At 40.4% G+C, this 14,717-nt stretch overlaps 1 protein-coding gene across 6 annotated transcripts in view; it reads right to left on the bottom strand.

Moving 5' to 3' along the window:
- Positions 1-14,717, bottom strand: part of PCGF5 (polycomb group ring finger 5) — a 73,407-nt gene that overhangs the window by 31,256 nt on the left and 27,434 nt on the right. For 5 of the 6 annotated variants that reach the window (XR_012624002.1, XR_012624003.1, XM_074830910.1 and 2 more), the window contains exons 1-2: positions 7,198-7,351; positions 6,475-6,784 (exon numbers count right to left, since the gene is read on the bottom strand). Coding sequence is in view for 4 of the 6 variants with exons in the window: in XM_074830910.1 (XP_074687011.1) it covers positions 6,475-6,586 (112 nt within the window). In the remaining 2 variants the exon portion in view is untranslated. Of the gene's footprint in view, positions 1-6,474; positions 6,785-7,197; positions 7,352-14,717 lie in introns of those variants that run through there. The other variant, XM_074830911.1, reaches the window with a different exon arrangement.

The following is a 14,717-nucleotide window of genomic DNA, read 5'->3' as shown; positions in this document are numbered from 1 at the left end:
TAACACAAAAATTCTTAAAAAGGATTACCAGTGACTTCGTATCAATATCAGAGTAGTTACTTTTTTCAGTAAGCAATTGGTACTAGCCTCCTTCAAAAAGTATTTCCCTGTGTTTTAAGAAAGCTCTGTCTGAAATTCTTTGAAGAGAATTTAATTCCCTTCACTTGCTCTTGGGATTTCTGCTCCATTCATGTCAGAGAAGTTCTCGAAGTCTGTGATGAGATGACACTGAAAGGATTCATTCATTTGTCTTGTAAAGGATATTTTAAACTTGGCTTTGCTAGGCTTTTTGTTTGTTTTCCAAACTAAAGACAAATAGGATGTAAACGAAAGCCATAGGTCAGATACATCTAGAAGAAATTTGAAATTATTACTGTTCTTAAGAACTCTATGCCACAGGATAGATATTTAAAGTCAGATGATTGACCCCCCAAAACCTCCCAAATACTAACCACTGCTAAACATAAAGCCTGCTAAAATCCACAATAATGTAACTTGAAGAAATATTTATAATAAAAACCCATCCATGGAAAGGAACTGAATTCCTTGGTCTGAATATATTTATGTGCTCTCCCTATACCTTTTTTTGAGAAAAGATGGCACCCTTGGAAGCCATGTGTGGTCCAAGAAAAGGGCTAATGATTAATGAAGAGGTTAATCTCCAGTGTAAGAGAGGTCTTCAAGTAGAATATATACAGATAAAACATCATAAGTAACCAAGAACCTTGCCAGTCCTAAATGGATGTATTCCCTACCCCAACAAACATACAGGTCTGGATCAAGTCTTTGTGCAGCCAGCTCAAATCATGAGGTCATCTTATACCATGAAAAACCCCTTGAAATTGTAAATCAATACTGTAGTAATCTAAAACAATTTTTGCTTTTTCTCATTTAAAGCTATGTTGCTATGAGGATTTGCCTGTCAAAACTAAACATGATTTACCGATAGCAATGTAAAAGTAAAAAATACACACAGATTCTAGCACTCAAGAATAATGAACTGATACGTGATTCTCCTAGTAGGAGTAGGATCATCAACCAGTATTTTCAGATATGATAGGTATAATCATCCTGTTACTCTCAGTATAAAATGCTGAACATTTTTCAAAGCTTATCACTTTGACGTTTCAGGGAACAGGATGAAGTCTAAGTATTGGGTGAAAAGGTTAGAGAAAAAGGGAATCGTTACATACAATTAAATTACAGATGTATTTAATTCACCACCTTAGGGGGAAAACAAACCAACCAACCAAAAACCTTTAACGCTTCTGCTACAGCTTAACAAAATGACATGGTTTCTCTTGCTTTACTGTAGGTCATGGTGTGGCAGCAAACAGGCAAAAGGAAACAGCTTAACCAAAACGTACAGTTTGCAGAGTTTAGATATATGTGCTACACAGGCCAGTGAAATGAGGACCTGAATTTCATGGTTGTATTATGACACTTCAGATGAGCCACAATAAAAGTTAAACTCACATAAGATGATTTACTACAGATGATAAAAGTACTCATGTGACATATGCTAATTAGCTGGCAACCATAACATACTACACAACGCTATGTTTTCCAATACAGAGATATCTGGTTCATGCATTCTTTCAGATCTTTGTAATCAGCTGAAAAATACAGATACAAGTGTCAGGACTGTGCTGTATGTCACATGCAAACAAAAAAAGTACATATATCTTATGCATATCTACACACATATTGTTCAATGAAGACTCTTCCTACGTTGTTTTTTAAATGCTGATTAACAAGGTGCCTAAATAAAACTTCATACTGAATTTTTTTAAACAAAATATTGTACAAGAGAAAGTTTAATTAGTTAATTGTGGGACGAATTCCTTGTCAGAACTCATCCTTTGAATTCTTCCAAGGATCTCCTCTCTCAAACACTCTGATTCAGTGAGCAAAGGAGGGGCACAGGATAAGCATAGCTAGTGGAACAGCCGACCCATCTCAGTGATGGAACAGAGATGTAACAAGTTGTTTGGTATATTTAATAAACTATCTAATTAGCTACCTTAAATCTGCTTTAAAAGCACTTCTTTTAGGGAAAGTGTCTGCATAAAAACAGGACAGAAAACTTTAATATATTTAACCACCTTTCTCAGAAACTATACACGTGAGACTATTCCACTGTTCATTACAATTACCAGACACAGTCGGACTGGATTCCCTTCTGTTAAAAAGCAGAGATAATTTCAGTATGTGGTGATCAAGAAAGACTTTTTGGGTTGAAATCTTCTGTTTCAAAATAAGACAGATCTGCTAACCTTTAAGACACACTACATGCCATTGTATGAAGCTTCTGTAGGAGAAGTATGAAAGCAGCTCAGCTTGCTTGTCTGAGAGTGCGAAATTTTGCTGCAGTAAAGTTCTTTTGGGATCTCCTGGTGACAGTGTAAGTTTTTAGCAAAATCTGAAACACACTCTGGTCGCAAGATTATTGGTTTGATATTGAAAATTACATCTCAGGTCATTTTGCTGCATGGAAGGACATTTCTCAAAGTTCCTAGACTGCATTGGTTGACAATTTCTTAAAGCAAATACTAGAGAGACCAACAAGGAGTAATGCACCACTTGGTCTGCTGTTCATAAACAGGGAAAAACTGGTGATTAACACAGTCACAGATGGCAGCTTGCCTTGCAGTGACCACAGGATGGACTGAGTTCAGGATCTTGAGGAAAGATACAAAGTTAAACAGTGGAGTTAGGATCCTGAACCTCAGGAGATGGGACTTCAGCTTGTTTAAGCAACTGCCAGTCAGATTTCCCAAGGAGGCTAACATTAGGAAGAAAGGTACTTAGGAGAACTGACTGGGTTTTTTTAAGAAAATGTATAGAACATATTGGAAGAGGAAACAAGAATGGGAAACAAAAGGATACCAAATCATTGCTCTGGCACTTAGGGACAAAATTAGGAAGACCAAAGCCCAGCCATAGTTAAAACTGATGAGGGACATGAGGGGATTCTGCAAGTAGGTCAGTAGCTGAAGCAAGTTTAGACAAACTGTGGGTCTGTTAATGCATGAGGGAAACAACTTAGGACTAGATTATATAGAAAGGTTTGAAGTCCTCAATATCTTTTTTGCCTTGGTCTTCACAGACAGACCCTGATCCCAGACCTCCATGCATACTAGCATGATTTGGGAAGGAGAGGGATGACCAGCAGCCAGGGAGCAGCAGGTTAGGGCCTACTGAGAAAAGCTGGATGTATTCAAATCTATAGGTGAGGTAGGATTCACTAAGCTGAAAGCTTATTACCATAATCATGGTGATTATGGGACATGCCTGATGACTGGAAAAGGGTAGTGTGTTATGCCCACCTTTAAGAAGGATAGGAAGGATGACCCAGGTAACTATAGATAAACAGTCTCCCCTAGCTCCCTGGAAAGATGGCCGATCATGTCATGTCCCTTGGAATCAATTTCCAACTACCTGAGGGACAAAAACGTAATCAGGAATAGGCAATATTGATTTACCAAAAGCAAATCATGGTTGAGGCTAGTAGGTGATCTAGTAACAGCCTACATCATTTGAATAGCAGTTACAGGATTGACAGAGCCCATCTCTTCTCAGTAGTGGCAAATAGTATCACAAGGAGCAACGGTCACAAGCTGTTGTTTGGTAGGACATTCAGAAAAACTTTCTTCACTAGGTAAATGGCATAGCACTGGCCATGGTTATTGAGAAAGGCTGTGGAGACTCCATGTTTGGAAATTCACAATTCAACTACACAGAACCATGGCTTGACGTGGTATAGCGCTGGCGACTAACCTGCCTCATGCATGAAGTTGGCCTAGACAACCTCCAGGTGTCCCTTCCAAGCAACATTTCTATGATTGTGTAAACAGTCTGATATTTTTTTAGGACACTAAAGGATGCTTCTGAGGAAAGTTTATTTTCCCAGTTTTGTAAGTGCACACTCTACTAAACAATGGAGTGTCTCAGGAAACAGATGATGGGACATACCCTTTAGCTCACATCTAGCCTGCTTCAACCAGTAGTTCTTAAACATCCTTGACAACTGTGTAACAGACTAGAAAAAAAAAGATCTCAGTGCATAAGACAAAACCATTCTGTTGCAAGTAGTAAAAAAAGACACAAAGTACTGAATTTGCAGAATAATTAAATATTTTGCAGTAACATAAGCATTTCCTTCCCAACAGACAGCAAAGTTTGTACTGCTGATGCTCAAGTCGCGTTTATTCTTCCCAGTTTATCCAACATCTCTAAAAACTCCATCAAAAACATCTCTTATTAAAAAGGCACACATTTCTAAGAGCAGAACTTTACTACTTAACATTTTTCAGCAACACAGAAGATGTGAATTAACCGCTAACTGATTTGGTTACAACTGATCACATTAGTTCCTCTATGACCACTGGAGAACATCTATGTCAATACATGCTTTTCATCCTGTCCAGAGTAATACATTGTACCCCCAGTATCTAATGAATTTCTGCTGCTTCTTAAACCACTAATATCTGCGCATTTTGATCATTTGTGCAACACTGTTTTGAATTACAGCAATTAGTAGTACAAGACAAATACCAAAGGACAGTTAAAATCTTTATTTTGTGGTAACTATTTAACCACCTTTATGACGAAGAACCATACCTGTACTTCAAAAAAAAAATTTAAACATTTTCTAAAAGCCAAAGTGTAAAATAACTTATCGGAGTATCTTCCTGAATTTTGCCACATACAGATCACCTTTTCCTCTACAGCCATAAGACTTCTATAACACTACTTGAAGTTTTTTATTTTCCTTTCCATCACTGTAAGCTTCACATTTTGCAAATTAAACTTTGCTTTAAAGAAACACCACTGTCTTTCCTGCAGTTCTACTTAATGACCCAAACACGTGGCAGCTTTTCTGTGAGGAGACCTGTGCAACTATATGGCAGCTCAGTAAAATTCACATACACTAGAGTCCGGGGACTAGGCAGTAACAGAGCTGTCTCAGTGAAGAGCTCACAATCTACAAGTGAACAAAAGAAACAGATGCTGCTGAGAAAAAACATGCTCCTTCTGCCATTATTGTTTTGTAATGGGAGCAAAAGTAAATAAACAAATAAATTGTCTAAACAGAAAAATACCATAATAAACACTTTTTCTTTTCCTAACTCTGAGCTGATTTCTGATGCAACTTTTTCCCCCCCTCACCCCAACCTTTTAAAAGCTACTACTGTTCATTAAACTTCAACCATAAAAAAATTAACTGAGGTTGGAATTTTTCCATTTTCTTCAAAGGGAAAGATAATTTAATAGTAGCTAATATGCCTCTCTCCCTCCTGTTTTATTTCAAGTTCTTATAAGGACACTGCTTAACTTCTCTTCTCCTGAACTTAAATTCCTTTACCAAGTAACCCAAACCAGCAGAATAATACCACAAAGCACATTGTAATCCTTAGCTGATATTAGACTTGGAAAAAGTCAGTTCAACATTATTTTTTTCTCAAAAACTAAACTAAAAATAATACTATTATAATGGTAAACAATATTATCTTTGTACTATGAATAACATGTAGGAATTACATGTTTTAATTCTCTATGTGCTTGATATACTACAGACATAACACCATAATGTAAAAATTAACAGTGAAGACAATAACAACTGCAAGAACAACACTGCACAGAAATGACAGGAAATGCTAAGACAAGGCTTTTAACTGGTATTTATTAAAGGTTTCAAAATGGGAAATCTACAAGAAAACATACAGTTCCCCTTACTCTTCTTTTAGAGAATTTAAATTTTATTTGGAAAGATACCAAATTCTCAAGAAGGTCCACGCAAACTATCTTATATTCAGGAATAAATGTAAGAAAGCCAAGCATGTAAGTAATTTAGCTTGTGAAAGTAAGATGACAGAGCTGGATAAGACCATTCATATGTTTAATCTAATTCACACCTATGTTTTATAAGTATTAGGAGCATAAGACAACCTGAATAATTTTTCCTGAGTCAGTTTCATTCAAAGAGATATACTCCCTAAAAAATATTTTGCCATCTTTCAAGTATTTCTATGCATTGTGCCATGGAACACATTACAGAGAGATGTGAGCCAGTACTGACCAAACTAGTGCGTCCATCATACACATTGCCAGGAGATACTTCGGCTTAAGTTTCAAAAGCATAGTTATATTATCAAAATACCACACCTGACCTAATGATCTTACTTCTGATCAACCAGGACACAGTGATACATGTTTGGTGCTAGAGCCAGCACAATCACCACTAGCTTGGGGGAAAGAAGAGGAGTATCTTAACTATGTAAGGTGTTAAGCAGAGCTGACATGCCCTCAAGATGCCCCAGGCTGCAGAGCAGTGTCTAGGAAACCCCACCTGAAACTGCGTAGCATTTCATGTAACACTTCAGAAGTAAACAGAGATGTTATTAAAACACGTAAAAACTTCAAGGAAGTATCACTTATGAAGGAGGGAATATTTTGCAAAGTACTACTTACAGGTATGGAGGCACTCAGTTACTGTAGTTGGCTTGATGAGATAGCCTTTACAGATGTAGCAGGTGATATGAGGATTGAAATCTTTCACCAAGTGCTTCCTCTGAGTAGCCATTCGTGGGGTAGGAAACGCTGGCAGAGTGCTCGGGGCCAGAGGAGCAAGTCTGAGAGGCGTCGATGCCGGCGGTTCACGACAGCTGCGGCGCTGCTCTGTGCAGCTGGACTTCTCCAGGCATTTGCTCTTAACTCCGAAGGTCTCACAGGGACGTGGCTCGTAACTCCCGCTCCTGTGCCAGGCGAGTCATTTTCCTACCTGTAACACACGTGGAAAGAGAGAGGTGTGTAAACCTGGCAGCACGGTGACGGTGCCCCAGAGGACAAGTGTCGCATGAACTTGGCAGGGGCACCCGGGTTATTATTTACATAACCGCAGCTCAGCGCCCGGCAGCCGCGGTCCGAGGCAGCGCCCCTGCCCCTGCCCCCGCCAGGCTCCGGCCGCCAGCGGCGCAGGTCGCCCCGCTGCCCGCCCCCACCGGGGCCCGCAGGCCTCGGAGGGCCCCCGCGGGGAAGAGCCCTCCCCACCGCCCCAGCCCCGCGGGGGCCCGCCGGCAGGAGAGACTGGCAGGAGAGGCGAGCAGGCTCTCCCCGCTGCTCGCCCGACTCCGGTCCCGTCCCTCCCCCCCTCCCCCCCACCTGCGGCGCCTCCCGCCCCGGCCCCCGCCGTACCTGGCGCAGCCCAGCGGCCTCGGGCGGGCGGGCGGCCGCCCAGCGAAAGAGAAAGGGAAACGGCGTGCGCCTCCCACCCCCGCCGAGCCCGCCCTCCCTCCCCGCCAGGCTGCCGCGGCCGGTCCCCGGGCGGGCGGGACGGGCGCGCAGGCGCTGCTCCCCGGCCGAGCCCTGCTGCGCCACGGCCCGCAGCGCCGCTCCGGGGCGGGAGCCGGCGGGAGCCGCCCGGGCTGGGCGGAGGGGCTTGGGGGCGGGCGGCCGGGGGGGTGAGGTGGCGGCCAGGCGGGAGCGGAGCAGAGCGGAGCCGGGGCGCTGCCCGCCACAGGTACGCGCAGGAGCGGCCGCAGCGCAGCCCACGGCCCCAGCCCGCTCCCAGCCGCACCCCCCTCGCCCCGCTTCGGCCCTTCCGCCGTTTCTTAAAAAGAGCTTCGGCTTCTGCCCGTGGAAGGGTGAAACTTAAACCCACTCTTCCACCCCTCAGGAGGAAATACTAAACCACGGGACTAAGTTAGGCCCAAATCCTGTAAGCAGTTATAGATGTTATCCATGTGCTTCCCTCTAACCGGGACCAACTAGTCACGATCAAGCACGCGTGAAAACTGTCCGTGGGTCAATGCATCTGCTTTATGCTCCCCTGTTCACGGAAATCTTACCAGGAAATTATCCATAAAACTAAAGCTGCCTTAATGGTATTTTTCAATGGCACTATTTCTAGAAAATTTCTTCTACACTCCTTTTAACAATAGTAACAAAAATATAAGGAGGCGTTTCCTATATTAGCTGCAATACCATCACATTACCTGTGACTGTGCCAGGTCTTTACTTTTACATTCTGCATGTGAAATAAATACTCATTTTGCACTGGCCCTCCAGTGCAGTCTCCCTTTCATCCTTGGGTATGTGCTGCAACAGCAGAAGGCTTTAATAACTTAGGCCTGCTCCTGCCATCCATTCCCACTCCTGGAATATTTACCCTCCAGTAGATCTCCATTTACATCATTTCAGTTGCCAGGCTGAGTCAGGTGCATTAAAAACTCTTACAATTAAAGTTACAGCACAGTGGTGAAGGCATGATAACCCTGACACAGTCAACAGAATGTGCATGATTTTTCCTGATAAAATGTTCATCTTGTATGATTATTTCTCCACAGTATGAATAAAAGTTTATAAAGCTAAAAACCTTTCAAAGCAGCATGTGGTAGAGTTTAACAAAAAGTTGTGTTTTGATGGTTTTGGCCTTCTATTGTTAACCATTGTTTGTATTATTATACCATAAAGCACACATTGCCAAGTCAAAGGTTACAGAACACTAAACTCTTAACAGAGAAAGTAGACAACCATAGACTATATATATCTCATGGGAATATTTTAATTAGTAGTCAGGTTCTGTTAGTTTAGCAGAAGTTGGTATTTTTCAGAATGAGCGTGAGAATGGCCCTGCTTGAATGTAGACTTAAGCATGATACGTTATTAAACTTATATATTATGCATTTAAAACAAGCCATTGCTGATACTCTCCTGGCTGTTTCAAAATGACTGCATCTGGTAAGATTAATTTTAAAAATAAACTGGATTCTAAGTCAGATTTCAAAGCACAGTTTATCCAGTGCCCTATCGGAAAAAAAATTTTTTTCTAAACAATTTTATCAGCTAGTCTTATGTTTACACAATAATGGATTCTATTCAAGCACATTAAAAACAGAGTTATTTTTCTTAATAGATATTGTGGAGCAATCTGAATGATATTTAGAAGGAAGCCACAGCATTCACCTTCACTGAACAGAGTCTCTAGACATTTGATGGAAATGGCATTTTATGGCTTTCAAAATCTTGAAAGCTTCATAGAATTGCTTAGGTCGGAAGAGACTTCCTGAGATCATCTAGTCCAACCCCTGTGCTCAAGCAGGGTCAGCTAGAGTAGGCTGTCTAGGACTGTGTGCAGTTGGGTTTTGAGTATCTCCACAGATGGGGACTGCACCATCTCTCTGGGCAATCTGTTCCAGTTTTGACTACCCTCATAGTAAAAAAATGTTTTCTTGTGATCAGATGGGATTTCATGTGTTTCAATTTGTGCCCATTGCCTCTTGTCCTGTCAGTGGGCACTACTGAGAACAGTGTGATGTCCTCATCTTCATTCCCTCACATCAAGTATTTATACATGCTGATAAGATCTCCCTGAGCCGCCTTTTCTCCCAGCTGAGCAGTCCCCGCACTCTCAGCCTCTCCTATGAATGATGCTCCAGTCCCTTAATCATCTTTGTGGCCCTGTGCTGGACTTCATATCCTTCTTGTACTGAGAAGCCAGAACTGGACACAGCACTCCAGATGTCACCTCATCAGTGCTGAATAGAGAGGAAGATCACCCTCCCTCAAACTGCTGACAACTTACTTGAAATTACTGCATATTTACTCAGGTATGAAAAACAGACCAAATATAACTACTTTTGGATCTTTTATTTCCAGTGTTAAATTCCCTATCCACTAAAACAGTATCTAGACTAGAACCATACACTAATTAAGTTGGAGAGACCTTTGGACACCATCTGGTCCAATGCCCCTGTTCAAAGCAGGTCTAACGTTAAAGTTAAATCAGATTGCTCAGGGCTTTATCCAAATAAAGTTTGAATATATTCAAGGATGGCAATTCCACAGCCTCTCTGGGCAACCTGCCTCAACCCTTGGCAATCCTCATTGTGGATTTTTTTCCTTAGGTCCAGTTGGAATTTTCCTTGCTGCATCTTGTGTACTTTCCCATATATATGAACAATTTACTAGCAGCAAGCAAACTTAACTCTTACTGTCATCATCACTGTCTTTGCCATTATCTTGGGATTGTATGTCATATTTCTTTGCATTTTAGGCAAAGAGTAGTAACATTGTTTATTGTATAAGCAATAGTGCTATGCTCGGTGTGAAGACTGTCTTTGATTTGACAGAAAATGATAAGAATTAGGCTATTCTTATCCCCATCTCTTATTCGTGAAAATGATCGGCAATGAGGTTTTGAGTTTCTACTCTGAGGGCTTTTCTTCACCCCTACTGAGCTCTGTAGAAGATGCTGTATATTGGCATGTAATAGCACTTCTGGGATATATATAGCATTTCTTTCTTTATGCTTACTCTTCTTTTATAGTCTAAAGTAAAGTAGCAAAGCAGGTTGCAAAATGGTAGCATCTGTATTATTACACCATTGACAAGTAAACAAGACAAGTGCACTCAAGATACATTTCAAGAGTAAGGTAAAATTGTGTCACAAAGTGTTCTAACTTTGTTGAACTAATTTCAAGCAAATTTTAAAAAGAGAAATTGTAAAGTAAGTTCCTACAGGTTTTATAATATTTGGCTACTAGTAAAGGAGAGGGAATCAAATTAGTTACTCTACCAAGGGAAAGATAAGCAGATCTGTATTGTTAAACATTTCACTGGCACACTACAATACTGATCAGCCATAGTACACACTGTCTCTTCCCATCTAGAGAAACACAGAAAATAAGTAAGGAACAAGGCCATAGCAGTAGGAAAGGGAGATTGCCACTGCAAGGGAAAAAAAAAAAATCACAGCTGTGAAATAAAATTGACTAGAAATTGTCACTAGCATGAAGGAGACAATTTAGCCACTTGTATGCAGAAGTTGAAGTGAAAAAATACCTCGTTTTGAGCATATTATTAGTTGACCATTAAACATACTGAGGGAAGGTCTTGTGACCAGCTTGACATACCTCCCCTGTGAATAACAGATTTAAGAACTGTGGTTACAGTCTTCTAGGGATATTGCAAATTTAAAAATACCAATCTATCACAGCAGAATTCAAACTATTCAGCTGAAAGCAGCTATAGATCTATGTTCAACGGGCATATTTTTAAAAAGTATTTTCTTTGTGTTGCCTTGATTATTTTGTCACTATTTTGTATTTTTCTTTTGAAGTATAGTTTTAATAGGCATGATTGTATGCATCAGACACAAACATCTCCAGAGGGACAAAATTCTAAAATATTAGTGACCAAATTCTCTATTCAGTTACTCTAATGTCCAACTGTGCAAACTGTGATCAGCTGTTGCTTTCTGGTTTTATTTTTAAGAACAGTAAAGGTACAGTATAAGCTGACACGTAGCCAAGCTGATTCGTTATGTGAAAATGATCTCATTGACATTATTTTGGCTTCACAGGCAAAAATTCTTCATTATGGTATACAGCCTTGCATTGCGCCACAACAATTTTTTTTGCCTTTTCTTCATATGTAATTGATTTTTGGTGACATGGTGAAGAGGGGTTTGCCTTTGAACCATCAGAGATTGCTCACAGGGAGCAACACAACAGCAGGAATTATACAAGATGTGCAATCAAGAGGCTTATGTGCCTCCATTTGCCCGTGTGCTTGGTTTCAAAACAATGATTTGCGGTGGAGTTAGGATCTGCAGGCAGCTGAAGTACTGGTGGTATCCTCAACCTCTCCTGGTTTTGTCTTATGGCACACTGTAGTTTTCATGCACTTTGGTCTCCTGTACTACATAGCCTCTATTTTTTTTATAGGGTATTGAAAAAATTTTTTTGTGGTTCGTGGTATATTCTGTAGGCTGAAATGGAGTAGGTATTATTTCACAGTTGCCTGCAATTGTGGGGAGCCACAGAGAATGACCAAAGTAGTCTTTTACAGTCATATATTTTATATAAATTTATAGCAATTCTGTATAAGTACTTAGGGCAAGTAATGGTCACACATTTTGGTAACAGCTTAAAGAAGACACATAATTTGAAACAACCCTCCTTGGTTCTAAATCAGCTGCTCTCCATGCACCACAAAGATCTTGCATCTTCAGAATTACTTTTTTAGTCTCTGGCCAGTTATTTCACTTCCACTGCATAGTTTATTAGACTTAGTTTGAACTCATGGAAATCACACCTGTGTTGTCATTTCTATTATTGTATAATCTCAATACTTTTTAACTACTTTACCTGTATTGCTGTCTGATTATATGCTTCTCACAGTTCAGTTTCCTTTTACTCTGCTCTCTACAATAGTATCACCTGCTTATTGTGCGGCTTTTCCAGAGAAAATCTACTCAGGAATTAATGATATTTCAAGTCTCCCCACTACTGCACAATGAAAAAAAATAAATCAATCAGTGACAATCAGAGCCACATTATCAGAAAAACTCCAGTGGTGTAACATGCACAGGCCAGCCTGAAAATAGCTGTAGTCTGCACAGGCAAGACTATGTCTCCTCCACAGATTTCCAGGATCTGTTGGTCACGGGGCAAACACTTTGCCAACTCTATGTATGTATCCTTCCAGGGGAAGAGCACCTCTGTATCAGTATGTCAGGTTTGAAGCTTTCTAACCGGGTCTCAATGAAGTCTATGCTTTTCCACAAGACATCCTAATGGCTATTTGCTATAATTCAATTACTTTTTTTTTTAAATGCTTGTTTCTGTCAGCATCATATTGTTTCTTCCATTCTATACTGCATTTTAGATAAATAAAATATAAATATATAGAATATATATTTTTTCACTCTTCACAAAGCCACTTACATCAACATACACAGCTCAGCTAAAGAATAATGTGAAGTGTTCAAATAGTTTTATAAGAGTGTCATCTTTCAATCTCTGGGAAACGGAAAACAAACTGTAAGAACCCTCCAGTGACTCCCGCTAAAATTGTTAGTAACAGATTTTGTTTCTTACAGTTGAAAACTGGCAGGAATGCAAATCAAATTGTATCACACATGTCAAACAGCTTCACAATTATGCAATCAACTTGCACTGCAAATTAAAAACAAGACTTGCTACTAGATCTTAAGTCAAAACAAATTTAAAACTCCAAAAAGCTCAGCAAAAGCAATCCTCAAGAAATCTACTCATGCCCATTATGATGGCAGAACCAGCAAACAAAGAGGCTTGAAGGGAAATAGAAAAGTAGCAAACAAATTGCCTCATCTTCTACAAGACAAATTAATGACATTCACAATGTCTTAGGGAGTTAACTACCCTACTTCAATCGATTTTCAACAGGAGTTCTGTTTCCAGCTCTCTCAAGAATAAAACCTTCAACTTAATAACGCAATATTGGATGAACTCCATTTCATTTGAACTGCATGGGAAGACTCTCATTCACGGGAACCATCGCTTTGGCTGCCAACTGAAACAGTAAGCTTCATTGGAAACCTAATATAGATACTTGTGGATGAAAAGCTGGACATGAGTCGACAATGTGCACTCGCAGCCCAGAAAGCCAATCATATCCTGGACTGCATAAAAAGAAGTGTGGCCAGCAGGTCGAGGGAGGTGATTCTCCCCCTCTACTCCTCTCCCGTGAGACCCCACCTGGAGTTCTGTGTCCAGCTCTGGGGCCCCCAACATAAGAAGGACATGGACCTGTTGGAACTGGAGCACCTCTCCTATGAGGACAGGCTGAGAGAATTGGGGTTGTTCAGCCTGGAGAAGAGAAGGCTCTGGGGAGACCTTACAGCAGCCTTCCAGTACTTAAAGGGGATACAGGAGAGATGGGGAGGGACTCTTTATCAGGGAGTCTAGTGATAGGATGAGGGGTAATGGTTTTAAACTAAAAGAGGGTAGACTTAGGTTAGATATAAGGAAGAAATTCTTCACTGTGAGGGTGGTGAGACACTGGGACAGGTTGCCCAGAGAGGTTGTGGCTGCCCCTCCCTGGCAGCGTTCAAGGCCAGGTTGGACGGGGCTTTGAGCAACCTGGTCTAGTGGAAGGTGTCCCTGCCCAGGGCAGGGGGGTTGGACCTAGATGGTCTTTAAGGTCCCTTCCAACCCAAACCATTCTGTGATTCTATGAATTTCATTTTTAATTTGTAAAATAAATAATGCTTTTTCTGGATAAATTAAGAGAAAATAGAAGACAGACCAAGATACTCCAACCTTAGTTTCACATCCTGGTATGATCTTTTTTGACAGCATTTAGCATATATAGAGTCAAACTCTGCAGCAACTTGTTTCATGTGATCCAGTCCAGCCAATCATATGACCAGAGTCACAGCTGAATTTGGCCTACTGAGTTAGATAAAATATATTATTGCCGCCTTCCCCTAAGAAGTTCTTTACATATTTTGGACATTTGTAACAGTTCACATTAACAAATGGGAGTCACTCAACATTTTACTGAAAGGATTATCTTGAAATATTAATAATTTTTATCCAAAATACTAATGGAAAAAGATTAAACAAAACCAATACTTTTATTTGATTCTTCATTTGAATAATAGACCAGTTTTAGGGAGAGACAAGCTCAGGATTCTAGCCAGAAGCTATTCTCAAGTGAACAATCAGTCCTCAGCCCATAACTTGGCATCATATACCAGTTCTACAGTCATATTAGCTTAGGAAGTTGACAGTGCTGTTTCCCAACTTTAGTCCTATGACTGCAGTAAATCAGAAAAGTTTGCGTAAGTGGTGCCTGTGTCTGACATTATCATCACTGAGTTTTCTAAAGACAAGATGTATAAAACAATTCTCAAGTATGCAAAAAATATTTGAATTTTGTTTTGCAAT

This window comes from Strix aluco, chromosome 7 (assembly GCF_031877795.1).
Source record: "Strix aluco isolate bStrAlu1 chromosome 7, bStrAlu1.hap1, whole genome shotgun sequence".
NCBI classification, from domain to species: Eukaryota; Metazoa; Chordata; class Aves; order Strigiformes; family Strigidae; genus Strix; species Strix aluco.
This window is presented reverse-complemented; position numbering and strand designations above follow the sequence as displayed.